This window comes from Misgurnus anguillicaudatus, chromosome 9 (genome assembly GCF_027580225.2).
Source record: "Misgurnus anguillicaudatus chromosome 9, ASM2758022v2, whole genome shotgun sequence".
Taxonomy (NCBI): Eukaryota; Metazoa; Chordata; class Actinopteri; order Cypriniformes; family Cobitidae; genus Misgurnus; species Misgurnus anguillicaudatus.
The window spans coordinates 34,866,741-34,893,896 of NC_073345.2; the positions used below are offsets into that span (position 1 = coordinate 34,866,741).

The window sequence follows — 27,156 nt, forward strand, 5'->3', positions numbered from 1 at the left end:
TTAAACTTATAGTATATAACTCGTTCCACATCATCTGTGCTACAGGAGTAAATAATACCTCAAATCATGTGACTGATTCATGGAGAATCATGGAGAGGCGACTTTATGGCCACGCAGCGCTCCCATGTTCTTCAGAAGCACTGATCTGTAATCATAAATGACTGCATTAATGTAGTTTTCTAATGTCTCTCTCTCTTATGTCAGGGCTTTCCTGGTGATTTCGGAGAGAGAGGGCTACCAGGACTTGATGGAGAACCTGTGAGTCAAATGTTTTCTCTTTATATTTGTGTTTATGTTTGCGAAGAATGACCTCATGTGTGTTTGCATATTTTTTAAGAAGATGTGCATGTGTGCGGCGTAAAACCCACAATTTTTCTTGGCTCTACAAAAGTTTTCCATGCACCACATGTAAACACACAAACAGCTAAATATCGTGTACGGTTTCCTAAGATTTCTCTCTTTAGGCTGGTATGGAGCCGTATTGAATTTATCATGAATGCACACAAAGCTGAGGGGTCAATGTCTACTAGTAATCCTGTGTTTAATAGTTAGTACTGGCAGTCAGGCTAATCTGCGTTTGAGGGCGGTACGTGTTACCTAGTCATGCTGGGACACCTCCTAATCCCGTTAAAAGACCAGCTTGAACAGGACACTAGACCAATTTGTCTCGCAATGACTTTATTATAGTTAAAGTGCAGTAACAATGTTTTTGGCATGTTGACTACATTTGTAAAACCATGGTTAAACTAATGTATGGTTACTGTAGCATAACCATAGTTAATTTTTGGTAATTGCGATTAATTGCATACAAAATAAAAGTGCATTTTTGTATAATATGTGAGTGTGTGATGTGTGTAATTATTATGTATATACAGTATAAATACATACACATTCATGTATGTATACATATTTTTATATATTCTATATATATTGTTATATATATATATAACACAAAAGTTTATATATAAATAAAAATGTTCTGAAATGTATATATGTATGTATGTGTTTGTGTTTATATATACATAATAATTACACACAGCACACAGTCATATATTACGCAAAAATGCACTTTTATTTTGTATGCGATTAATCTTTGCCTAGCACTAATACACATCCTTACTGTTAAGCCTAAGGGGTTGCTTCTGGGTTTTATAAGTTGTGTAAGAGCGTCACCTGGTGGATAATAGTGGAAATACGGATTGCCCTAAAAACTTGTCATTGTTTTCTCTTAATTGACGAGATAACTCATCATTGGCGGGGAAAGAGTTAACTATAGTAAAGTGGTTTTATTTCGAGTAAAGCCATCGTTATTGTTTTTAAAGGAACAGTCAGTGCTTCAAAAATTATTATGTTTCTAACACTATCTCTCATTGGTTACCTTCAAGGGTTTAAGTTAAAGTTTGCCTCTTTTCACCTGTGAGTCTCGGTGTAACTGTGAAAACAGGAAGTTATGAGTCCCTTCATTTCCTGTTCCCTGTCCTGAAGAGAAGAGTGAAATACTTCTTTCATCCTTTCATCACACCAGGGGAAAGAGAGGAAATGATTCCCGAACGCTATAGAGAAGCCAACAACAGACCATCTCTGTTTCTACAAAAACACTCATTTGTGCAGGCAGATTAACATCTATAAATCTATAAAAGAGCCATTTACAAAGCAAATATTATAAACGCCACACATTCCACACCCAAATTTAGAAGTGCATATTGACTCTTGAACTCTCGAACAGACTGTGTTTTATTTTTTTATTTTAATTTGTTTAACCAGGATAGTCCCATTGAGAAAATTTCTCCTTCCAAGGAGAAAGTCCTGGCCAAAATGGCAGTACAAAAAGTTACACATAAAACATAATCACATAAAAACATAAACAAAATCAATACAATAAAAATTGTAAGTTTTAAAAACATTCACATGTTTCCTTTAAATTAGTACATTGTAAGTTTGTTCTATTTTTACTATCTAGTAAGTTTGTAGGCGTATTACTTTTCTCCTTTGAGACAAGAGGTCCATCCCACTAAATCATAAAAAACACACTGCAAAAGATGACTTTCTTACTTAGTATTTTTGTCTTGTCTTCAGTACAAATATCTAAAACTTCTTAAATCAAGATGATCAAAAGACCTAAGAAAAAAGTCTAGTTTTTAGACAAATAAATATACAATTTAAGTGAAGTTGTGCTTAAAACAAGCAAAAAAAAAAAGAAATTTTAAGAAAAAAATAAAAGGAAAAAAATAAAACGTTTTTCTTACTCCATTGGCAGATTTATTTTCTTGTTTTAAGCACAAATTTACTTAAATTTGATTTTTTTTTTCACTAAAAACTAGACATATTTCCTAAGGTCATTTGCTTATGAAGAAAATTCATCTTGATTTAAGAATTTTTAAATATTTGTACTGAAAAACAAGACAAAAATACTAAGTAAGAAAGTCATTTTTTTTTCAGTGCAATGGTTAGTGCGCAGAGAAGCACCCATCACAAAACGTAGGGCAGCATGATATACATCACCATAATCAAAAACTGAGAGGAAGCAACTTTGTTTAATATTTTTAAACGAACCATATACCCAAATATTTATAACAATTTATTCTTTTTTCATGTTCTCCTTCTAAAGTTAAAATAAGGTTGTCCAATTTGGTGCTGCTGCAAAGTATGAAAAGTATTGGATTATATAGTAAAGGTTAACACTCTTTCTGTCATTTTGTTTTGTTTTTATCAGGGTGTTATTGGAGCTCCTGGTCCACCTGGTGTCCTTGGTTTGATTGTGAGTAAAATTTATTTCTGTGAGACAAATATATTCACCCATTGATGATCACTGTATATCAAAAGCTCTTCTCATTTATACTATTGCATGGTAAATAGTGCCCAGCCCTAATTTTTGTAAGGAATAATTGATGACGGGCCATTGAATTATAAGAAAATAATACACACCCAAGATGGTAATGCAAGGCTACACCGTGGGTGTGCATTATTTTCAAATAATTCAAAGGACCAGAGTCAATTATTCCACCTATACCACAGTTACCACAAACATTCCTCTGATTGCTCTGATCAGAATGCAGAATTGAACAGACCCGTGGTATAAATGAAGAGATTCGTTGCAAAACGAGATAAATCCATTTTTTAACATTTTTGTCAAAACATGTTTATTATTATGTTATCATGTTATTATTTTGTTTTATGGTGCTACTTAGTTGTATTTTTTAAGTTATGAAGGTTTAAATCAAAACAAACCAACTGCAGTTGCATTGAAATTAATTGGAATGCACAACCAAAAAACGAGATTTCTGAACAATTAAAAAAATGGTGGTAATCTCGTTTTGCAACGAAACTCTTCAAATATAAATATATAGTGCTTAGAAACAAATGTATAGTTTTTGTACGGATCAAATGCTGTTCATATAAAATCTACATTTGAATTTGCAACTGCTGAGACGTTTTACCAACCATTTTTTTTAAATTTGGTTAAAGTCATAGTTCACCCAAAAATACAAATTACCCCATGATCACCCTCAATTCTCAATGTATACTATCATCTTTTCTCAGACGAACACAATCACAACCTGAGTTATATTAGAAAATGTCCTGGCTGTTCCAAGCTTTATAATGAAAGCAAGCTTTGAAGCTCAAAAAAGTCCATCCATCCTTCACAGAAGTAATTAACACTGCTTCAGAGGGATTAATAAAGGGCAATCAACGTGATTTTAGTTTAAAACTAAAATAAGTAGCTTCCAGTAATGACCGACAGGCATTCACGAGAGAGTGCGTGCGTTTCTAGCGTATAATATAGCCTACAAGACGTAGTGGCGTAAGGATGAGCGCGGTTGCGCAGAGAGCAAAACACCAGTCAGGAAACAGAAATCTAAAACAGGGATTTAAAAGAAAATTTCAGAGGATTTTGATATTAGACAAGAGGACATTGAGGGTTTTTTGCCTACACTTCGTACGCTATACTATACTCATACACTATATTATACGCTGGAAAATCACTCTCTCGTGAACGTGCGTCGATTGTTACCGAAATCTAGTTATTTTAATTTGTAAAGTTTTAAATATTTTTAGGCATTTTTCTTACAAAATCCCATCAGTTGCCCTCAGAAGGCCTTTATTAACCCCCTGTAGATCACTTCTGTGAAGAATTGATGGGCGTTTTTGGGCTTCAAATCAAAAGCACCATTTACTACCATTACAAAGCTTGAAACAGCCAAGAAATTTTCTGATATAACTCAGATTGTGTTCGTCTGAAAAAAGATAATCATATACATCAGGAATGGCCTGAGGGTGAGTAAATCATGAAGTCATTACCTGATTTTAGTGTAATATTATAGTAATGCATTTCTCTTTTGCAGGGCGATATGGGCCCGGCTGGCATCATCGGCTTACCAGGTCCAAACGGATTGAAAGTAAGTCACCCCCCCACCCGACCTTCGGCATAAAATCACTTAATCACTCGCCGGCAATTTCAGTCTGTGTATGTCTGTGTTTTTTGCAGGGTGTCTCAGGAAACATGGGCGAGCCCGGTCTGAAAGGTGATAAGGTGATCTAAATGCTCTGTTATTGGCCTGTTATACAGCAGCATGTGATGGAAATTCTCTCTCCCCATTGGCCAGCCACTGTTAAGCATGCATTTTAAAGTGTTAACTGTTTAGTAGCACATAAAGATGAGGTGTGTGTCATTTCTGTAACATTAGCAGCATCACAACATTTAAACAGGACTGTTTTAAAACTCACCTTGTCTATGAAATTACTGTTTGGGTGAACAGGTTGTCCCACCTAAACTCACGTCACTGACTTTAATGTTAGGCCTCTCAGACAAACAGACAGTCAGTTTTCATTTGGTGCCACTATTGTTATAAAAATCACACTTTTTCGTTAAATGTGTTTGCTAAATAGACGCATTAATAGGTCTTAGTATGAGCACTGCAAAAAAATGATTTTCAAGAAAAAAAATTCTTAGTTTTTTGTCTTGTTTTTAAGTAAAAATATCAAAACATTCTTAAATGAAGATGCTTTTCCTGATGAGCAAAATGACCCAAGAAAATAAGTCTTGTTTTTAGACCAAAAATATCAAATTTAAGTGATTTTGTGCATAAAACAAGCAAACAAATCTGCCAATTGATTAAGCAAAAAAATCGTGAAAATTTTTCTTAAACACTAAATTCAAGAAAAATTTCCTTACCCCATTGGCAGATTTTTTTTGCTTGTTTTATGCACAAAATCACGTAAATTTGATATTTTTGGTCTAAAAATTACACTTATTTTCTTGGGTCGTTTTGCTCATCAAGAAAAGCATCTTAATTTAAGAATTTTTAGATAACAAGACAAAAATACTAAGATTTTATTTTCTTGAAAATCATTTTTGCAGTGTGTGTGCTGGAGCACTGCAAAAAAATGACTTTATTACTTAGTATTTTTTACTTGTTTTTAGTAGAAATATCTATAAATTCTTAACTCTTTCCCCGCCATTGACGAGATATCTCGTCAATTAAGAGAAAACGCTTCCCCGCCAATGACGAGATTTTCCGTCTTTCCGCAATACCGCTATTATCCACTAGGTGGCGCACTTCCGCAACTTTTAAACCCGGAAGTATTGCCCTATGGCAAGCAGCTGCATGTCCGTGTCTGTTTTAAAGATCGCTCTGAATGGGATCTCTATGAAAAGTCCGTCACAAAAATGGAATTATCTCAGCTTTTTGCTCAAAATGTGGTGTTTTTGCAGAAACCTACCCATATTCAAAAGCTGATTACAAAAAAAACCACTGAAGGTAGGAAGAAACGTTTTTTTTTTTTGTTTGAAAGCAGAGGGTCTGTTCTTTCATTTGGTATATTGTATGTTTATATATTCAAAGAAGAACATTTTCTGGAAGGCATTAAACTTTGGTGAAAATCATGAAAAACGCTGGCGCTGGCTGGCAACTTTTTTTAAAAACGCTGGCGGTGAAAGAGTTAAAGAGTAACTAAACCCTTAACCAACTTTTTTTAGTTAATGATCTGTAAGAATGATGCTTTGTTAGTGCTGGTCATTGATTGTAGTCAGTTTTTTGACATTTGGATATAAAGTGTTTCAAAACTGCAATATATGGTGTAAAAACGTCTAAGTGCTGCCCTCTTCAGGTTTAACGGTAGGTACTGAAGTTGAATTTTCATATTGGATGTTGGGTCCAAAAAATGACTCGTGACGAAAGCAGAAGCAAGCTCACCACGCCCTTGTTACGATCTCACCACACACTTGTTCGTAACCTCTCTCTCCGTTGTGATCTGCCCGCTTTTCTTGCATTTTTAAAATATTGCCAGTGGGTGGAGTCACGCTCTGACCAGGGGTTTAGTTACGCTTTAAATTAAGATGCTTTTCTTGATGTGCAAAATGACCTAAGAAAATAAGTCTAGTTTTTAGACAAAAAAAATATACAATTGAAGTGAATTTGTGCTTAAAACAAGCAAAAATATCTGCCAATGGGGTGATAGTTTTCTTTTTTCTTAAACTTCTCACCCTATTGGCAGATATTTTTGCTTGTTTTAAGCACAATTTTTTTTAAAGTTACCCATCAGCATTTTTTGTGATTTTCACAAAATGCCTTCCATGAAAATTTTCTTCTACCTCTTGAGCAAAAAGCTGAAATAATTGCCTTTTTGGAAAGGAATTTTGTTAGCGATCAGATTCAGAACAATGATCAAAAACATTTAAATTCAAGAAAAATGTTCTTAGTATTTTTGTCTTGTTTTCAGTAAGTATATCTAAAAATTCTTAAAATAAGATGCTTTTTCTTGATGACCAAAACAACCAAGAAAATAAGTCTAGTTTTTAGACCAAAAATATCAAATTTAAGTGATTTTGTGCATAAAACAAACAAAAAAATCCGCCAATGGGGTAAGCAAATTTTTCTTGAATTTAGTGTTTAGATTTTTTTGCTTAGCCCATTGGCAGATTTAAAAAAAAAAAATTGATTGGGTAACAGCATCATCTAGTGGATGATAGCAGAATTACAGAATACCGTAAAAACTTGTCAGGAAAGCATCATTGGAGGAGAAATGTTTTCTTTTAATTGACTATATAAACCTCTCTAAGGGGCGGTTCACATTTCGCATATAAAACCGCGACCACAACGCTTCCTTCTTCTATCTGACGCGGCATTTCGAAAGGTTGAAAGTATTTTCAACCACGCCTGAAAAAAGAGAGCACGTCGTGACCATGCCGCTCTCTATTTGAGTGCACTTGCCGCGCGTCTACGTTCAAGATAATGTATTTGTGCAGCAAAAGACGCGAAATGTGAACTTTCCCTAACTGTGTATTTTCACCACTTCATTAACTTCTCTGTCATTTCTGACTTTGTGTCTCTTTCACCTTCTCTCAGGGTGAAGTGGGGCTTCCTGGAGAGCAGGGCGAGATCGGGTTTCAGGGTGACAAGGTACCCTTAAAAAGTTACCCCTATCACAGACACATATACACCCTGTCAGAACAATGGATGACCCTGATGTGTATGTTACAGTCTTTGACTGTTTCTGCTAATACGTTTACTAATTGTGTATCTGTTTGTGTGTTGGTTTCAGGGTATTCAGGGTCTGCCAGGGTTACCAGGACCTCGAGGAAAGCCAGGACCACAGGTGTGTTTTTGTTTATTTCTTATTTTAATAAAGTATGTGTGTTACTTATAACAGTAAAGAGTAATGCATGTACCAGATTTTAAAAGCTGTCAATACCATATTAGTTTATATGATTTGTGTATTTGCTTGCATAATATCTGTTTTTGTGTGTTATCTAGGGCAAACCAGGAGAACGAGGGCCTAGTGGAGTGCCAGGTCCGCCAGGACCTGAGGTAAAACTTAACATCTCATTACCATTTTAAAACCGTAAAAAACTTCACGTCTAAATGTGTAAACTTGTACTGGTCTGTTATGTAATCAACTATAACTGATGCTGATTGGTTAATTTGTGATTTTACAGGGTTTTCCCGGAGACATCGGAAAACCTGGAGACAATGGACCTGAAGGCCCAAAGGTGACAGATGCAAACATTTTAACTATTTTCTGTATGTGTGCAAGCATGTATGTGTGATTTCATTTTTTGTTTTTAGGGCAAACTCGGAGCCAGAGGGTTGCCAGGTCCTCGCGGTGCAGCTGGCCGTCAGGTCTGTTTTTGTATTTTTTATGAGATACGCCTTTTATTGGACTAAAAGAAGTGTGATGAATAAATGTGGCTCATTTTAATTTTTAGGGGGACGAGGGTCCTTTAGGACCACCAGGACCCGCAGGACTCGAGGTAAGTTAGAATACACTGCATATGAAAACTGTTAGCGTTTACTGTCGATTGTCTCTGTGTGTGTATATGGGATGGTTACCTGTTTATAAGTAGGGTTTTTGTTGGCGGTTCAAGGAATTTGTTTTGGAAAGTACTAAACAAAATATTAATTTCTATTGACTAAATTTGACTCTAAAAATATAATAAGATGTTTGCTCAACTCTTTCCTCGCCAACGTTATTAAAAAAAGTTTTATGCCAGCCAGCGCCAGCGTTTTTTATGATTTTCACAAATGATTACACTTTTTAGAAATATAAAAACATACAAAATATCAAGTGAAAAAACAGACCCTAGTTTTGTTCAAAAATACCAAATTTTGAGCAAAAAGCTGAGATCATTGCATTTTTGTAAAGGACTTTTTTAAAGATCAGATTCAGAAAGATGATCTAAACAAAGTTTTTACTGTTTTTGGATCAGTGGATGCTTCAGTGTTTTATAAGTTGTGTAAGAGCACCTCCTTGTGGATAATAGTGGAAATATGGATCGCTGTAAAAACTCCTCATTGGCAGGGAGGCATTTTCTCTTAATTGATGAGATAACTCCTCAATGGCGGGGAAAGAGTTAATAAAACAAAGTCTGTATGAGGATTATGTGTTAAGTAATGCATCACACATTTTCATTGTAATGTGTTATTACAAATTACAAATTGTCATGAAAATTATGTCACAATGCAAAAATAATCTTCAATTTTATGTCATCTATTCATATTCATTCATGTTTGTCACCTTTACTTGCACATTTACAGTAAGTGTAGAAAAGTGTATAATTCCGAAGTGGGCCACTAGGTGGCGTAATGCAAGACGTTCATTTAAAACAGTTTTAGTTTATGATTTAATGAATCTTTATTACAAAAGATTTGTGGGATGTTTTCTGAAAGACATCTTCTCTTCAGAAGAAAAGAAAACCTTTATTTTTCCTAGAAAGTTTTATGGTCCCCTGTGCACAGTCTATGTTGCATAACATGGCTCATTTTCCAATCTCCCAAAGTTTTTCCTTTCTTTCCATCTTTTCTTGTTTAACTAAACACACTGCATTTCTGGAACAAACTGCAAACATTTCTGGATGTTTTCCATCATTTTTTCCCTCAAACAGGTATCTGTTTTACTCATTTCAATCGCTTGCTGACTCTTTTTTTGTGAGAATTTCCACATGTTTTCATTTGGGTTCTTGCTTTTAATAATAATAATAAAAAAATATTTTCTCTTTACAGTAATAAGGAAAATGTGCCTAGATAAAAATGTAACAATGTAAAGACTTTTACGCTCCTAAACTACATCATGCAAAATAATGTTTTTGTGTGAAATGTCTATGTGTTTAAATATACAATCTGATGCCTGCCATTTTCATTTGTCTCAAAACATAACAGTGTCTTTACTTTGCATCAGGGTTTGATGGGCAGTTTGGGTTTCCCTGGAGCCACTGGACCTGAAGGACTCAAAGTAAGATTTGTACACAATATAAACACACACAAATCTCTTAAACACACACACACTGAAACAAACTCTCTCTGATCTGTCTTAGGGCGAGCAGGGTGTCACAGGAAAATCAGGGCCTATGGGCGAGAGAGTAAGTACATCATGAATGAGTTATTCCTGTACACACACACACACACACAGACACAAACACACAGTCTGACCCTCATGCTGGTTGTGTTGTGTTTTTAGGGTCTTGTTGGTTTCATCGGTCCTGCCGGAGAGGCCGGAGTAGCTGGAGAGAAGGGTGATGTGTTCAGTAGTTTTATTGTTGATATTGTTACTTCTTGATTGTTGTACATGTTTCTGTCAGTCAGTAAGAATAAAATCAACACAATAAACTTATTTAAAGTCACGATTATGTAACAAATGAATAGCTAGAAATAAAAATGGCTTGTAGTCGTGTATATGTATGTAACGTGTAAATGTTTTGTGATTGATTTAGGGTGATCGCGGAGAGACGGGTTCACCCGGGCCTCCGGGAGAGAAAGGCTCAACGGTACGATACACCACCTTTTAAATCATATACATTTCATTTGTGAGCACAAAATGTGTCAAAACATTATTTATTTAAACATTATTAAAGCAATTTACAAACAGATACAAAAATAAAACAACAGTTAACTTTATATTTAATATTTATTTTATACAATATGTATATCTTGTGTGTCCTATATTGTGTGTAGATGAATTAAAGTTTTTATTTGTTTCCATTCATTTACAGGGACACCCAGGAACCCCTGGAGAGAGCGGACCCCCGGGTCCAGTCGGCAGTCCGGTACGTCTTCATCAGTGTGTGGATCATGTAACAGAACGGTAGCTTTGGTAAACCTCCATCACCCGCTGTCGTCAGATTAGTCCTCTGTCTGTCATCTGTCCTACACCTCTGTGATTTTAGTCTGAACACACACAGAAGTCAGTCTCCCCTGTCGTTAACCATCAGCATCAGTGTGTTCAAAGAGACCCAGACATTGAAGTGTTTGTGTGTACTTAACGGTGTGTGTTTTTATAGGGCCCGCCGGGATCACGTGGACCCATTGGCATAAAAGGACCTAAGGGAAGACGGGTAAGACATTGTGCGCGTGTGTGTGAGTGTATTTGAGTAAACAGTCAATTAGTTGATGTTTTAAGTGTCAGTACATGGATCAAATCAGCATTGTTAGTTTTTTGATCAGTGAGCACATATTCAGGTTGTGTGTTAGCTCACATGCTCACACTGGTTAACAAAGTAAGTGAACAAGTAATCTATGCGTGTCTATGATGCTGTCTGGACTTTGTTACAGACTCACTGATTCTGTACATCACAGGTTAATGGTTCATTGAGTTAGTGAAGCATTTAACCTCATTTCCTTAACCACATTTACTGAAATGAGAGAGAGAGAGAGAGAGAGAGAGAGAGAGAGAGAGAGAGAGAGAGAGAGAGAGAGAGAGAGAGAGAGTTTGTGTTACTGGTGACATACAAACAAGAACCCAGTCAGATATCATTGAGTATGTTTATTAAAAAATACTTAAAGGTATCTTTGAGAAACATTTTATCATACAGGCCAAGTTGGGCTACAGTTGCGAAGCTCAGATGCAATAGCCGCTAAACACCTCCTTCATCAAAAATGATATTAACAAAAGCTCTCAGCACATTTTAAATGTTCATCAAATACTTTTGCTTCAAATCTGCTTAATTTAAAAAAATTGATAAATGATGGTGCACAAAACGAATGTGGATTACATTCAAACTTCTAAATACATGGACCTGAATACAGCCCATATGTGTCAGTGACATGGATCACAGCGCCCCCTAATGTGTGCATCATTTTCTTCGTTTTTACATTCTGACTGATCATTTGCAATTTTTCTAGTTGCATCTTTAGTGATTTTGTAACTGTTTACTATGTCCAAAGAAGTGGATGTTTTTAAAAGTGGGGGTTTTTGCAAAACAGCTTGCATGTACTTAGAGGGTTTTGCAGTGAAAGGCAGTCAAATACAAATGAAATGACTAAAGTGAGATTTTTGAAAATAAGGCATTTCAATTACTGACTAATAACCTTTTCACTGCCAATAAAGTGAAATTACTGAACATAAGCATAACATTTGGCATTGATGCACAATAAAACAAAAGCCCTGAAGTATACTGTAAGTCATTTTGGATATTTTTTTATGTATTCGAGGAACAGAAGCTGAGTTTACTCGGTTCAGTAGCAACACAAGGGACTTGTAAAACGAAGTGCCATTATAATGAAATCACAGCATTATTAGGTACTGAAGGCTAATGAAACACTTTATTTAGTCATGTTTTATGAATGTTAAAGGATGCTAGTCATAATATTTTTTAACAATAATTGGTATTGGATCTGCTGAGTGACCTCAGTGCTTGTGTAATAAAGTGTGTATAACAGTTTGTGTGTGTGTGTGAGAGAGAGAGAGAGAGAGAGAGAGAGAGAGAAACAGACAGAGAGAGAGTTATAATGATTTTATTTCATCAGTTTAATGTATTCTGTCTGGACACCCACTTTATATTTGTGTAATAATTGAAGCAATCAAATATTTGTCTGTTCTTAATGAAGTCTGTGTGATTTATTCTCATTCATAGTAACTCCATAGACAAGCCAAACAGCGACATGGATTTTAAACCAACTTTTAAGTGAAAGTTCATCAAATAAAATACCAGCTGTGTTTTTCTGCATCGTTTACATTCTGTAGATAGATACATTATGTACAAAATCAATCTGTAGTATTGTATCTGTCTATAGGAAACTGTTTTATGCTATTTCAACATAATTTTGGTTATGTATCAAATCTTATAATAACATTTACAGTCCTTATATCTATTATAACTCTCCTGATTATTCCACACACATATATAAACCCTGTGGTGCTCCCTCTAGTGGTGAGGTTTATTTTAAGCCATTTCTATGTGCAGGAAGCAGTAGGATTTCATTTTATTTTATTTTTTGAGGATTTGTAAATGTATTTATGCTTCTGCTACAGGGTCCTCGGGGTTTAGACGGTGTGACAGGTGAACCCGGGTCTGAAGGTAAAAAGGTAAGAAACACAATCCTGGTGTCCGCAGATAAATTCTGTACACATTTCCATCTGACTTTAATATGTCTCATTTCGTCTTATGTTGTTTCACCTCACAGGGTCCTGATGGTCCACCAGGAAAAGCTGGCTTGCCAGGACAAGGGGTAAAAACTCTTTACTGCTTTGACAATCTCTTTCTAAATGTGTTACTATGGCAACTGTCACTATTTTTCTTTTATCTCTAATTGTGTTGCTATAGTAACCGTCACTCTGTATTTTAAATCTCTGATTGTGTTACTATGGCAACTGTCACTATTTTTTGTTTCAATCTCTGATTTTGTTGCTATGGTAACTGTCACGGTATTTCAATCTCTGATTGGGTTGCTATTGTAATTGTCACTGTGTATTTTCATTCTCTGATTGTGTTGCTATGGTAATTGTCACTAAGTATTTTTAATCTCCAATTGGGTTGCTATGGTAACAGTCACTATGTATTTTTAATCTCTGTTGGGTTGCTATGGTAACTGTCACTGTGTATTTCAATATCTGGTTGTGCTGCTATGGTAACAGTCACTATGTCTTTTTCGATCTTCAATTGCGTTGCTATGGGAACAGTCACTGTGTATTTTCAATGTCTGGTTGTGCTGCTATGGTAACTGTCACTATTTTTCTTCAATTTTGGTTTGCTATGGTAACAGTCACTATGTCTAATTTGCAGGGAAAAATCGGGGAGCCTGGGGAGGCGGGGCCAAAAGGATTTACGGTTTGTCACTCTTTTGAATATATTACAATAATAAATCTATATTGTACTAATTTTAATGTGAATTATTTAAACAATTCTAATAAGGTTTATTTATTTTGATATGTAATTATTTATTATGCATTAACTACATAGAATTATTATTGGTGCTTATAATTTTTAACATGTTGCTTTTATAAAAAATATTTTTCATTAGTCTGTGTAATTTACTTGAGAAATAATCTGTCTGTAGGGAGTTCAAGGACCATCAGGGGCCACAGGCGACAAAGGAATAGCAGGAGAGCCTGTAAGTGATGCTTTATTTCTCTCCATGCACATAAAGTAAAACTATGTTAGTTATATCTTATTATTTCAGTAAATATTCATCAAATAAAATATCAGCCTTGTGTCTTGTAAATATTGTTTGTCTTTGTGATTTTAGTGTGTATTTTAAGTTTTCAGCTTATATTTATTTCCTGGCCAAACACATTCAGTTTTAGTTTGTTGAATGTTTCTGGTTATGTACATTTTCATCATTGGAAATGAATTATAATGTATGTGAATTATGTTTATATCATTGTGTTACTGATAATTGATGTTGTTTGTTTGGGATAAGGGTCCTTCAGGGCCGCCGGGAACAATCGGACCCCCTGGAAATCCAGGGCCAATGGTAACAAACACAAACACTCATCAAACAAAAAAATCTTAGATTTTCCACTAATTTCCCAGATTTTCCTGTCACTTCTGATTTATTAATGCTTGAATTCAAATTATTCTGTTTAAATGCTATTTATACTGATATTTTTATTCTCCATCCGTCTGTCTCTTTTTCTCTTTTTTTATAGGGACCTGCAGGAAACCTCGGTGACCTCGGACTTCCAGGAGAACCGGGAGAGAAGGTAAAATAAATTTTCCATAAAATAACCTTTGCTACAAATGCTATCAGCAGCTCAACGAGAAACAATGCATATTTTGTCAAGCTTGAGAAGAAAAAGTTTATAGGTATATTTGGTTTAAATGAGCGCTGTTATAGTAAGATAATATATCACCCTGAGCTTGGCACAGTTATGCCGTCACACAACATTGGTTATAATTGCAAGTTGGCAAACTGGATTCGTGTGTAATTAAAAAGATCTTAAACTTGCTAGAAAGTATAAAAGTGTGTATGTGTTTGGACTCTGAATTTCTTCATTGTTTCTGCAGGGGTCACTCGGTCCGGCAGGGAACGCTGGGGCGGCGGGAATTATCGGAACAAGGGTGTGTGTGTTTGCTACACCTATATATAAGTATTACATTAGCATTGCTGTGACACCCATGAATGGACCAAAACAGCTTTTTGTTTGTTTGATACAGGGAGAACCGGGTTTAGAAGGAGAGGCTGGTCCAGCTGGTCCTGATGGTGCAAAGGTAAAACAAAAACTGACGCTTACAATCTACTGACGTCATGATGATAGATATCCACTAGGATGCAAAGAGATGCTGTTGATGTTAATGTTGATTTGATGTTTTTGGACAGGGTGATAAAGGTGACACGGGTGCAGAGGGTGAGCAGGGGGTCAGAGGTGACCCTGGAATCAAAGGCAAAGAAGGGCCACCGGGCGACCCCGGACTCACCGGTGTCAGAGTGAGTACTCGTATTTTAGTCCTTCATCTTTATTTATAAAACATTGTAGTAGATAATGCAAACCTGATGCAAACCAGCTGAAGTCTTTCATCTTTTTAAGGGTCCTGAAGGAAAATCAGGTAAACATGGTGAAAGAGGAAAACCAGGGTTTAAGGTGAGATGTACTACATTTATAGACTGTTATGCATATATATGTGTGACACTGGACCACAAAACCATAAGGGTCATGAGGGTCAATTTTCTGAAATTGGTATTTATACATCATCTAAAATATTTTCAAAATTAGAAAATCTGGAATCTGAGGGTGCATACAAATCAAATATTGAGAAAGTTGTCTAAATAAAGTCCTTAGCAACACTTATTACTAATGATAAATACATTTTTATATTGTTTACAAAATAAATATCTTCATGGAGCATGTTCTTTACTTAATATCCTGATCATTTTGGGCATTTAAAAAATCTATCATTTTGACCCATACAATGTATTGTTGACTATTGCTACAAATATAACCATGCGACTTATGACAGGTTTTGTAGTCCATGTATGTGTGTATTTCATAACTTTGTTAAAAATGAATTATCTCATATTGATGACACTTTGTTACCTGTAGGGGGCCAAAGGTAACATTGGTCACCTGGGTGAGACCGGCGCCGTGGGAAAGATCGGACCAGTTGGCACCACCGGACCAAAGGGCTCGCGAGGAACCGTTGGACATGTGGTAAACAGATAGAGCTAACAATACAATTAAGAAATTGTAATAAATAAGGCGTTTAGTCATTGTATTATCCTCTTCATCTGCATCAGGGTGCTCCCGGGCGAATGGGGCTTCAGGGTGATCCAGGCATCTCAGGATACGGGGTGAGAAAGTCAATCGTCAATATCATTCCATAAATGTGTTATGCTTGTTATCACATTTCATTTGATGCATTTATAAGATGTGTTATTTCTCTCTTTTTCTATCAGGGTCACCAGGGACCTCAGGGTCCAATTGGACCCCCGGGACCAAAAGGTGAAAAGGTAACCTAACCCTTCACCTTTTCTTTTTAAAATGTGATCTGCACTGTATACTACATTTACATTTATGCATTCGACAGCCACTTATATCCAAAGCATTCGTACATGTGGGAATTTTCTGTACATAATTCCTGGACATATTTGGTGTTGACAAATACATAACACACACACGTGCATGCAAACATACATATGCACACCTTTGAATCAGATACGCTTTGTGGTTTCTCTGTAACCATCTAATGTTTCGCATTATGTTTAATGCTTTAGGGCGAACATGGGGATGATGGGAAGGTGGAGGGTCCTGCCGGTCCTCCAGGAATCATAGTGAGTCTGTCCTCTTCGCTCTTTAAACACGTCTGTGGTTTTCATCGTGATCTCTTTGGAAATATTTGTGTGTTTGTGTATATTCAGGGACCAACAGGAAAGCGTGGAGACAGAGGTGAACCCGGAGATCCAGGATATGTGGTGAGATATTTTTAAAGTATACTGTTGTTTAACATGTAGTATGTGTTGTTATAGCCTATAATTGATTGAAAACACATTGATTTAAAACACAATGGATTTGCTAAAAGCTTTTGTGTGCATATACAGGGTCAGCAAGGTGTCGATGGTTTACGAGGCAAACCCGGTGCTCCTGGATTACCTGTAAGTACATTGACATATTAAATATTACAAAAATGCATAAACTTCAACTCATACACTTTTTTTAAATGCATTAAGGGTAATCCTGGTCCACGTGGAACACAGGGACACAAAGGATCCAAAGGAGAACGGGTAAAGATGAGATTGCAATTTAAGATTGTGTTAAAGGAATAGTCTACTCATTTTCAATATTAAAATATGTTATTACCTTAACTAAGAATTGTTGATGCATCCCTCTGTCGTCTGTGTGCGTGCACGTGGGCGCTGGAGCGTGCTGCGACGCTTCGGTGGCATTTGGCTTGGCCCCGTTCATTCAATGGTGCCATTTAGAGCACTTTTGGGAGTGCTTCGACTCGCCTGAAAAGTCCGCTCCCCTTCTCACTCTCATAATGGGAGAGGGAGAGTGTTACTGCGCCGAGTCGAGGTGCTCCCAAAGGTGCTGTTGCGCCATAAAATATAGTTACTCTTTTAAATCCGCTTAGAAAAGCGCTACATTTTATTTTGTACCACCAAACTTGCTCGTAATACTACTCGTCTTAAATAGGAAAAACGTTGATGTGTTTGGTCACTTCTGGCTTTGTCTCTGATTGGTGCCGTTGAATGAATGGGGCTGGGCTAGATGCTATCGAAGCGTCGCAGCACGCTCCAGCGCTTATGTGCACGCGCACAGATGATAGAGGGATGCATCAACTCTTCTTAGTTAAGGTAATAACATATTTTAATATTGAAAATGAGTAGACTATTCCTTTAAGAGTTAATTCAGATTTCATAACCTACAGTCTCTGAAATACTTTCTGTGATTCTCTGTTTTAAAGGGTCAGAAGGGTAAACAGGGTCATGAAGGAGAACGTGGCAGTAGAGGAGCACCAGTAAGCTAATACAACATCTTTCTCTTTCTATGTAGCATCAGTTCATTAGATTAGAAGCAAAGTCTCACAAAAAACTTGAAACTGAGATCACTGAATGCTGAATAAATAAGCTTTCCATTGATGTATGGCAGGTTAGGATATGACTATATTCCGCAGAGATACAACTATTTGAAAAAAAAAAATCAATATTGAGAAAATCACCTTTAAAGTTGTCCAAATGAAGTCCTTAGCAGCACATTTTACTAATGATAAATATGTTTATTAAATATTTACCATAATACATTTACGAAATGTTTTCATGAAACATGATCTTTACCTTATATCCTAATGATTTTTATTAAAAAAAATTTTTTTTGACCCATACAATGTATTGTTGGCTATCCAGGGTCACAAATAATGATTGTGAAAGGCAACAAAAGTTCCTATTATTGTAAAAGAAAATAACATATTGATGTTACTGATACGTAAGAAGAATGAATTTTAGAAAATACTTTTTTTTCTAAGCATTAAGCATTTTAATTTTCAGCATTAAAGTAATTCAAGGGTTCACAGGTTAATGAAAAATCAAAATTATGAATAGTTTTTAAAAAATTCTGATAATCTTAAAAAGATCGTAGAAATTTGATTTGAGAAATTTGAGAAATTTTCAAACTATTCAAAGCTCAATATTTTAAATTTCTTGCTCAATAATATTTTTTTTTACGTTTTGGTTGACATTCATTGCATTTCCATTACACTATAAAAAAGTGAATGTTGAATCTACTTTAAAAATTGTAAACGTTTATAAACTTACATTTTCTCACTTTAAGTGAAAAATAGGGTGAAAAAACTTTTAAAAATTACTTCAATTGGTAACACCTAAAAAATCTTTGTGTCACTCAGTGATAAAATTTAAGTAAAAAATACATTATTTAGGTGTTGATCAGATGTTGACCAAATTGAAATAATTTTTTTAAGTAAATCTGACTTTACGTATTTACAGTGTTTCCTTTAAATTGCACAAATTGAAATTGCGAATTTAAAATACAGCAAATGGAAATGCGTGAAATTTAACGCATTTCCATTTGGTGTATTTTAAATTCGCAATTTCAATTTGGGCAATTTAAAGGGAACACTGTAAATACGTAAAGTCAGATTTTGTTTTATGACGACTTTCTAAAGTCATAATTTTGAGATAAAATGACAAAAGTATGACTTAAAGTCATAATCATAAGATAAAAGTTGAAATTATGACTTTAAAAGTTAAAGTTATATTAATGACATAATTTTGACTTTTTTATCTCATCATTTTGACTTTTAAAGTCATAATTTCAACTTTTTATTTTATAATTCTGATTTACCAGGGCATGATTTTTTTCTTATGTGGCGGCAATGGGCTTCCATAAGAAACACCTCATATGGAACTGCTCCCAATTATAAAGTGCTTACCTCAGCATTGGTGCATGGATAACACGCCTGCCTCTCTTTGATTAAAAATAATGACTAGTGCCGTAGCTGAGATATAAGTAAACCTTCTAACATCCTTCACCAAGATTTTTGTGATGATTTCACATACATTTTAGTCGCATAACATTGGTTAATGAAAACATCATTTTGCTAAAGTTTTTTTGATCAATATTTAGAAAATATCGCAAAAGTTTTCCACAAGTCTGTAATAAAAACCAGGCTATTGTGAAATCTGAACCAGAGATTTTTTGACTATTTTCATGAGTCACCCAGTAGTACCTTTTCACATTTAACTAAACATCTTCTCTTTCATACTGAATAACTGACTGAATCATCTGGTCTCATCAGGGTGTTGTTGGGTTACCCGGGCCGAAAGGCACGGTTGGGCGAGAAGGACAGGAGGGTGTTCCCGGCATAGATGGAGTCCCGGGAAAAGACGGAAGTGCGGGAATACCTGTAAGAATAAACTAATCAATTAAGAATGATTTTGATATTCTTGATCTATGATCAACTAGTACCATACCTGTTACCTGAATCTCTCTGTTTCAGGGTGATCAAGGTGATGATGGTGAGTTTGGTTTGCCCGGTAAACCAGGTGCCCCTGGCAAAGTTGGCGTTCCCGGGTTACCAGGAGATCAGGGCTCATATGGTGCAAAGGTCAGAAAATGACACCGACAATGAATGTAACACCTTTTTATATGTAGTATGGTGCATGCTGTAACTATAAAAGGTACTAAAATGATACCATGTTTCTTGATGTTTGTGTCTGTTTGTATTTTCATGAATAGGGTGAGAGGGGTCTTCCTGGTCACCCTGGCCCTTCAGGAAAAAAAGGTTTTAAGGGTGGAATGGGCCTGCCTGGATCTCAGGGAAACCGCGGTGCAAAGGGAAAACCTGTGAGTATTACACACAAACAAAAACACAAATACTGTTCATCTTCATAGTGAACTATAACTACATCCTGCTTAGCAAAGAGCCAGAAATGATTTTGGAAAAGCATTAATTTCAAGTTTTGATTTAGGGTGATGTTGGAGAAACCGGCTTTCCAGGGGTCTTTGGAATGTTTGGACCAAAGGTGAGTTTTATTTCCCATCAGAAGGTAATGGATTAGGCTGCGTCTTCATGGTGTGAGTCCATTAACAGCAGTGCGAGTGCCCAAGATAAATAAACAGGGTTTGGATTTATCATTCATTAAACTGTATCCCATCTCTGGGGAAGCTTGTTTTCATGCGCACACTCAAGGAGCATCATAATTCATCTGTAGCTGTGGTATATATTTGTACAGAAACATAAAGAGTCTTTTGTCTGCTTTGGTTATGGCATTGCTCCTAATACATACAGACTGACTGTTAGATGCTGAAGCAGAATTATAGGGGGATTAAAGAAGACCACCAGTGCTGGAGTTATAAATATCCTCATATGTTTATGATGTCTTTGGTCCTTTAATGTTCCAGCTCATAAATGTGTTGATGATGATACACACATAAATATTAATAAGCATTAATGCTAATATTAAAAGTGCTGTATTTGTTTGGGTTTGATTTAGGGACCATCAGGAGACTTAGGACCGAAGGGGATTCAGGGACCTAAAGGACCTCAGGGCAGCGTGGTGAGTCTGTCTGTCGGTATTTTTGTTTTTCTATTATCTGTTTTTCTGTCTGTACTTTTCTGTCCATCCGTCTGTCTGTTTATCTATCTTTCTGTCTGTCTGTCTGTCTGTCTGTCTGTCTTTTTGCCTCTCTATTGTCTGTCCATCTGTCCGTCTCTCTTCTTGTCTGTCTGTTTGTATGTCTGTCTGTCTGTCTCTTTACTTGTCTATCTGAGTATCTATCTGTCTCTCTACTTGTATGCCCATCTGTCAATCAATCAGTCTGTCTGTCTTTCTACTTGTCTGTCTGTCTGTCTGTCTGTCCGTCCATCCATCCTTCTGTCTGTCCGTCCATCTGTCTGCCAATCTGTCCATCTTTCTATCTATATGTCTGTCCGTCCATCTGTCTGTCTCTCTGCTTGTCTGTGCGTCCGTCCATCCTTCTGTCTGTCCGTCCATCCATCTGTCTCTCTCTCTACTTATCTGTTCATCTGTCTGCCAATCTGTCTATATATCTGTCTTTCTATCTATATGACTATCTGTCCATCCGTCTGTCTGTCTGTCTTTTTGTCTCTCTACTTGTCTGTCTGTCCATCCACCCATCCGTCTGTGTGTCTGTCTGTTTGTCTTTCTACTTATCCATCCATCTGTCTGCCAATCCTTCCATCTATATGTCTGTCTGTCTGCCTGTCTGTCTGTCTGTCTGTCCATCCGTCTTTTCTATCTGTCTGTCTCTCTACTTGTTTGTCCATCTGTCTGTCTGTCTGTATATGTGTCCGTCCGTCTGTCTCTCTACTTGTCAATCTGATTATCTATCTGTCTGTCTCTCTACTTGTATGTCCATCTGTCTGTCTATCTTTCCTTCTGTCTCTCTACTTGTCTATCTGATTATCTATCTGTTTGTCTCTCTACTTGTATGCCCATCTGTCAATCAATCTGTCTGTCTGTCTTTCTACTTGTCTGTCTATCTGTCCGTCCATCCATCCTTCTGTCTGTCCGTCCATCTGTCTGCCGAACTGTCCATCTTTCTATCTATATGTCTGTCCGTCCATCTGTCTGTCTCTCTACTTGTCTGTCTGTCTGTCCGTCCGTCCGTCCATCCTTCTGTCTGTCCGTCCATCCGTCTGTCTGTCTCTCTACTTATCTGTCCTTCTGTCTGCCAGTCTGTCTATATATCTGTCTTTCTATCTTTATGTCTGTCCGTCCATCCGTCTGTCTGTCTGTTTGTCTCTCTACTTGTCTGCCTGTCTATCCATCTGTGTGTCTGTCTGTCTGTTTGTCTTTCTACTTATCCATCCATCTGTCTGCCAATCCTTCCATCTATCTATCTATATGTCTGTCTGTCTGTCTAACTGTATGTCTCTTTAATTGTCTGTCTGTCTGTCTGTCTGTCTGTCTGTCCTTTTGTCTGTCTACTTGTCTATCTGATTATCTATCTGTTAGTCTCTCTACTTGTTTGTTTATCTGTCTGTCTGATTATCTGTCTGTTTCTGCTTGTCTGTCTGACTATCCATCTCTCTACTTATCTGTCTGTCTGTCTGCCTATGTACTTGTCTGTCTGTCTGTTTATCTATATATCTGTTTGTCTTTTTACTTGTATGTCTATCTGTCAATCTGTCTGTCTGCCTGTACATCTGTCTCCCTACTTGTATGTCCATCTGTCTATTTATCTGATTGTCTATTTGGTTGTCTGTCTATCGGTCTGACTATCTATCTTCTTGTCTATCTGTTTATATGCTGATGTGTTGTTTACAGGGCAGGACTGGTTTAGCTGGACCTGTAGGTGTAATTGGCCCGATTGGTAATCCAGTGAGTATATGTGACATTAACACAGAGCTGTTGTGATAGTGACACTGCTGTCTGATCTTTGATTTCTCACTTACGTCTCTCTGTAGGGCTTGAGAGGAGATACTGGCAATAAAGGAGAAATGGTGAGATATTACTTTACTTACTTTGGCAAAACTTTAAATTGCATAGAATATCATTTCTTATAAATGTTTTCTTTTTTATCCCCACAGGGTGTACAGGGTCCTAGAGTAAGTGTTGACTCATACAGATGCTAAACATCTAATCATTGAGATATTGGCTTTATTATAAAGACATTGCCCTGTTTTACACTGTTTGTGTTTTTTCAGGGTGCTCCTGGACCACGAGGCCCTCCTGGAGCTCCGGTATAACACAAACATTATCTCTCATACACACACATGCATGCTTACTCTATAATCTTTAGTATTTCTTTATAATCTCCATCTAATTGTTGCTGATTGATTGTTGTTTCCTTCTTTGAAGGGTCCACCAAGAGTCCCTTATGTGAGTATTTTTACTAACAATGTTCAGTTGGTTTTAAAAGTATTTGACCCCTTATGACATTTACAAATATGTGGGTCAATGACGTGATGTTAATTATTTTGTGTCCATTTGGTTCAATTAAATATAAAAGGGTTAAAATAAATTTGCTGATTAATTGCATACATTCTCTTTTTTGAGGACCAAATTCTGGTTTTATTTAATTTTGAATGAATATTTGGGGATAATTTTGTGTCAATTGGTGTAACTAGTATTTTTTATAATTAAAATATAAATATATTCATAAAAATGTGGAATAAAATATTATCTTCTAGTTTAATGACTATGCTTTTTTTACATTCATTTTTACAACATTTTTCAAAGATTATTTAGAAAACAGAGCTGTTTTTAGCATATGCCAGGACAAATACTACAACAAAGAAAGCATTAAAATGTACATTTAGAAATAACTAATAAAATGTTATTTTAAAATGATTTTTTATGATTACGTGCCATCAAGGTGGATAAAATATTTTATATTTCTCATTCTTTGGCGCAATTGGCGGTTACACCATTTGACATTTTATGGTCCATTCTTAACTTTCATAAAAATGGTGCAAATGTCATTTTTTAACATAAATACACAATATGCATTGAATAAACCTGATGCATGCTTTTAAAACAAGTTTTTCTTATCTTGCCAAACTGTTTTTGTCACTGATGCATGAATGCCTTTTCATTAAATACCGTATTATTTTTATCTAATAATGATAGATTTAATACTGATAAAATACATATATAGATTGAATGTTTTATTATCTAATACAATGGCTATCCAATAGTTTTGGGGCCAAATATGGTATCTACACAATTATTGTTTTATATAAGTTTTCTTATGTATGTGCATGCTTTAACAGAAACATGTTGGTCTCGGTGTGGCTCTTCCAGCTTTTACAGACACACATACACAGACAATTGAGGTGAGAGCATTCAAATAAACACCGTAACACACATCCAACATGCCTTATTATTAATGTAGGTTATTCATTGTGTTTCTCATAAATGTTTGAATCTCTTTTACAGAGTCGAGGTCTGATGGACATGCCCATGTTAGATCAGGCACCCGAGATCCTCAGGACTCTTCATTACTTGAGTACTTTGGTCCACAGCCTGAAGAACCCACTGGGCACACGAGACCACCCGGCTCGACTTTGCAAGGACCTGCACAACTGCGAGAACACACTACACGATGGTGTGTGTGTATAATATACATATGCAAGTCTTAGGCCACTGCCAGCTTTGTTGTTTTAGGAAAATTTCAATGACCACCAATACTTATTTTTCGCTCTCTTGTACGCAGAATGTAAACCAGATTGCATGCAAGGCTTCTGTTGTAAATATTTTTATGGGTTGTATTTTAGGCACTTATTGGATCGACCCCAACCTGGGCTGTTCCTCGGACTCTATTGAAGTGATGTGCAACTTCACAGGAGGCGGACGCACCTGCCTCAGACCCATCACGACCACCAAGGTTCAAAACATTCATCCATCCGACGAATAATCATTCGGGATACACAGCTAATACTCATTTATTGTCAATGACTGATTATTGATTGGCCGCTTGCAGCTGGAGTTCACTGTAAGGCGAGTCCAGATGAACTTCATACACCTGCTGAGTTCAGGAGCTGAGCAGCGAATCACTATACACTGCCTAAACGTGACAATCTGGAGACACGCCCCTTCCCGACCCCCATCCCAGAATGCCGTTCGGTTTCACGCTTGGAGCGGCGAGACGCTGGAGCCAGATGTGATAGAAGATACCTGTTGGGTAAGCATGCCTTGCACATACCCAAAACATGTGGTATTTACTGAAGCATACATAAGGCACCCTTGCATGGGCAATTTATTTAATAAAATATAAAAGTTTGTGTAATTGTAGTCTAGTAAGCATGCCCATCATTTATATTTATGCACTTGTTTCCCCTGATTGTGTGTTGCTTATTTTTTGTTGCTTAGCAACTGAATGGACGCTGGCAAAATGCTCACTTCCTGTTCCGGGTGTCGGACCCAACTCTACTTCCTGTTGTACGCTTGAGCAATCTACCAAAGACAACACCCACATCACGCTTTCACCTAGAAGTCGGACCTGTATGCTTCCTGTAGTGTGTGTGCGAGCACACGCGTGTGTGTGGATTGCTTTTGGGCTCACGCCACACACTCCGCCCCTGCCCCGCCCCCCTCGGTAATCAGCCACTGATTGGACTGCAGAAACAGATAGAGGGGCTGTGGGTGGGGCTAAGGGGGATTTAGCACTAAAGACTCCAGCAGTCTAAAAGAAATCCCGCCCCTACCAGCCATGGATGTCCAATCAGATTTGACTCATTTTAAGCCAATCATCTCACAGGGACAAACACTCAGGACATCCGGGTCAGGGAAAAATTTGTCTTGAATTCTCTCTTTCAGTCTTTCAGCGGTTCTGCATATTTCTTTGCTTGCTATGTCAAATTTATAAAAATAATAAGTTATTGTAATACTTTTATATATTGGTTTATTGCAGAGATCATCGAGAGGTATTTTATGTATATATACACTATCAGAAAAAAGGTACAATAGTTGTCACTGGGATGGTACCTTTTAAAAAGGTCCCAATATTTTTTTCAAAGGTTTGAGGTACCAGTATGCAACTTTTAGGTAGCCGCCCCAGTGATAACTTTTGTACCTTTTTTCTGAGAGTGTACAGCGGGTAAAATAAACACGTCATCATTGAACACGTCCGTAACAACCCAAATAATCCATACATACAAAGAAATCAAAACAAATCAGTTTAAAAAATGAAGTTATATGTAATCAAATGCAATACTTATTTTACTCGCTGTATACTTAATGTTTATCTGATCTTTTATACAGTAATGTTCTCAAATATAAAAAAAGAAAAAAGTGCAATAAGAAAACGAAGAAAAATGCTAATTGATTATATATTGCTAAAAAGTGTGTGCTTTTCAGGAGTGTTTTCCTTCTAAAGATACATTATAACACTCCATCAGACAGGGAAGTGTGTGTGTTTGTGTGAATGTGTGTGTTTGTATATCACAGTGGACTGTGAATATGTATGTGTGTATGTTTTTAAACCGGTGTCTTATTCATCACTAAACAGACACACCTGTGCACAACATGCATGGCCCGACTGAGGTGCACCTGTCACTTTAAGGGAGGGGGCGTGTCTTAGCTAGCATGGGTGTGTCTTGTTTAAAGAGGTGTATAAAGCGTGAATCCCTCTCGAAAACATGTCCAGGTCACTTTTACTGGAAACTAAAATAAAAAAGTATATTTCACCTAAAGAGCATATTTCTGGTCCATTAAAGGTGCAATGTGGGACTTTTAGCGGCATCTAGTGGTGAGATTGTGAATTGCAACCAATGGCTCAGTCCACAGCTTACCCCTCGCTTTTTTCAGCTTACCCCTCATAGTGAAGCTACGGTAGCTGCCACAGGACAAACACGTTATTGTCTGAGACAACATCATAACAAAATGTAGAGCAGTTTGTCCGTTTAGGGCTACTGTAGAAATGTGGCAGCGCAAAATGGCGACTTCCGTGTAAGGGAACCTGCGGTGTATGTAGATAAAAACGTCTCATTCTTAGCTAATAAAAACAATACAATTCATTATGTAAGGTCTTTATACAGGGTTCCCACAGGTCCTTGAAATCTTTGAAATTTTGTGAACCTGGGGGAAAATTCAAGGCCCTGGGAAGTCTGAATCTATTTTATACAAGAAGTTTTCTGGGAAAAAAAATCCATATTATTCCCAATGTAGTGTAGGATAATATCATAAAAATTCTAGACTTTTTAAGCACACGTGCTAAACTGTTCGCTTTAAATGTTTATATCTTCTGTATGTGAATGTTGATTCATACCAAAATGCTCTTTGCATATTGTGTTTGACACATGAAAACGTCTGTGGTTACATATGTAATTGTTGTTCCCTGAGAAGTGAACGAGACGCTCCGTCTCCCTTGCCATACTTCCTGTAACGCCGTCTTTGGCAATATTTCAGATAGCGATATACTTCCTGACTCCCGCGTCACCCTGTCTTTGTCGTTAAGCCTCACCATTGGTTCTGTCAAGAGATCCTTCTAAAATTTACACACTGCACCTTTAAGACTAAGAAA

At 36.6% G+C, this 27,156-nt stretch overlaps 1 protein-coding gene across 1 annotated transcript in view; it reads left to right on the forward strand.

The window, feature by feature from the left end:
* col27a1a (collagen, type XXVII, alpha 1a) overlaps positions 1–26,861 on the forward strand; it is a 60,975-nt gene extending 34,114 nt beyond the window's left edge. The window contains exons 13-61 of the mRNA XM_073871570.1: positions 205–258; positions 2,714–2,758; positions 4,344–4,397; positions 4,487–4,531; positions 7,347–7,400; positions 7,543–7,596; positions 7,755–7,808; positions 7,937–7,990; positions 8,067–8,120; positions 8,207–8,251; positions 9,676–9,729; positions 9,812–9,856; positions 9,955–10,014; positions 10,208–10,261; positions 10,487–10,540; positions 10,775–10,828; positions 12,745–12,798; positions 12,897–12,941; positions 13,496–13,540; positions 13,770–13,823; positions 14,133–14,186; positions 14,362–14,415; positions 14,720–14,773; positions 14,870–14,923; positions 15,033–15,140; positions 15,241–15,294; positions 15,754–15,861; positions 15,948–16,001; positions 16,107–16,160; positions 16,425–16,481; positions 16,569–16,622; positions 16,749–16,802; positions 16,878–16,931; positions 17,615–17,668; positions 19,463–19,570; positions 19,664–19,771; positions 19,903–20,010; positions 20,136–20,189; positions 20,661–20,723; positions 22,458–22,511; positions 22,598–22,633; positions 22,721–22,738; positions 22,838–22,873; positions 22,992–23,012; positions 23,906–23,968; positions 24,072–24,240; positions 24,410–24,519; positions 24,616–24,816; positions 25,005–26,861. Of these exons, the coding sequence (XP_073727671.1) occupies positions 205–258; positions 2,714–2,758; positions 4,344–4,397; positions 4,487–4,531; positions 7,347–7,400; positions 7,543–7,596; positions 7,755–7,808; positions 7,937–7,990; positions 8,067–8,120; positions 8,207–8,251; positions 9,676–9,729; positions 9,812–9,856; positions 9,955–10,014; positions 10,208–10,261; positions 10,487–10,540; positions 10,775–10,828; positions 12,745–12,798; positions 12,897–12,941; positions 13,496–13,540; positions 13,770–13,823; positions 14,133–14,186; positions 14,362–14,415; positions 14,720–14,773; positions 14,870–14,923; positions 15,033–15,140; positions 15,241–15,294; positions 15,754–15,861; positions 15,948–16,001; positions 16,107–16,160; positions 16,425–16,481; positions 16,569–16,622; positions 16,749–16,802; positions 16,878–16,931; positions 17,615–17,668; positions 19,463–19,570; positions 19,664–19,771; positions 19,903–20,010; positions 20,136–20,189; positions 20,661–20,723; positions 22,458–22,511; positions 22,598–22,633; positions 22,721–22,738; positions 22,838–22,873; positions 22,992–23,012; positions 23,906–23,968; positions 24,072–24,240; positions 24,410–24,519; positions 24,616–24,816; positions 25,005–25,151 (3,195 nt within the window). The 3' untranslated portion in view covers positions 25,152–26,861. The remainder of the gene's footprint in view (positions 1–204; positions 259–2,713; positions 2,759–4,343; positions 4,398–4,486; positions 4,532–7,346; positions 7,401–7,542; positions 7,597–7,754; positions 7,809–7,936; positions 7,991–8,066; positions 8,121–8,206; positions 8,252–9,675; positions 9,730–9,811; positions 9,857–9,954; positions 10,015–10,207; positions 10,262–10,486; positions 10,541–10,774; positions 10,829–12,744; positions 12,799–12,896; positions 12,942–13,495; positions 13,541–13,769; positions 13,824–14,132; positions 14,187–14,361; positions 14,416–14,719; positions 14,774–14,869; positions 14,924–15,032; positions 15,141–15,240; positions 15,295–15,753; positions 15,862–15,947; positions 16,002–16,106; positions 16,161–16,424; positions 16,482–16,568; positions 16,623–16,748; positions 16,803–16,877; positions 16,932–17,614; positions 17,669–19,462; positions 19,571–19,663; positions 19,772–19,902; positions 20,011–20,135; positions 20,190–20,660; positions 20,724–22,457; positions 22,512–22,597; positions 22,634–22,720; positions 22,739–22,837; positions 22,874–22,991; positions 23,013–23,905; positions 23,969–24,071; positions 24,241–24,409; positions 24,520–24,615; positions 24,817–25,004) is intronic.
* Positions 26,862–27,156: the final 295 nt, after the last annotated feature.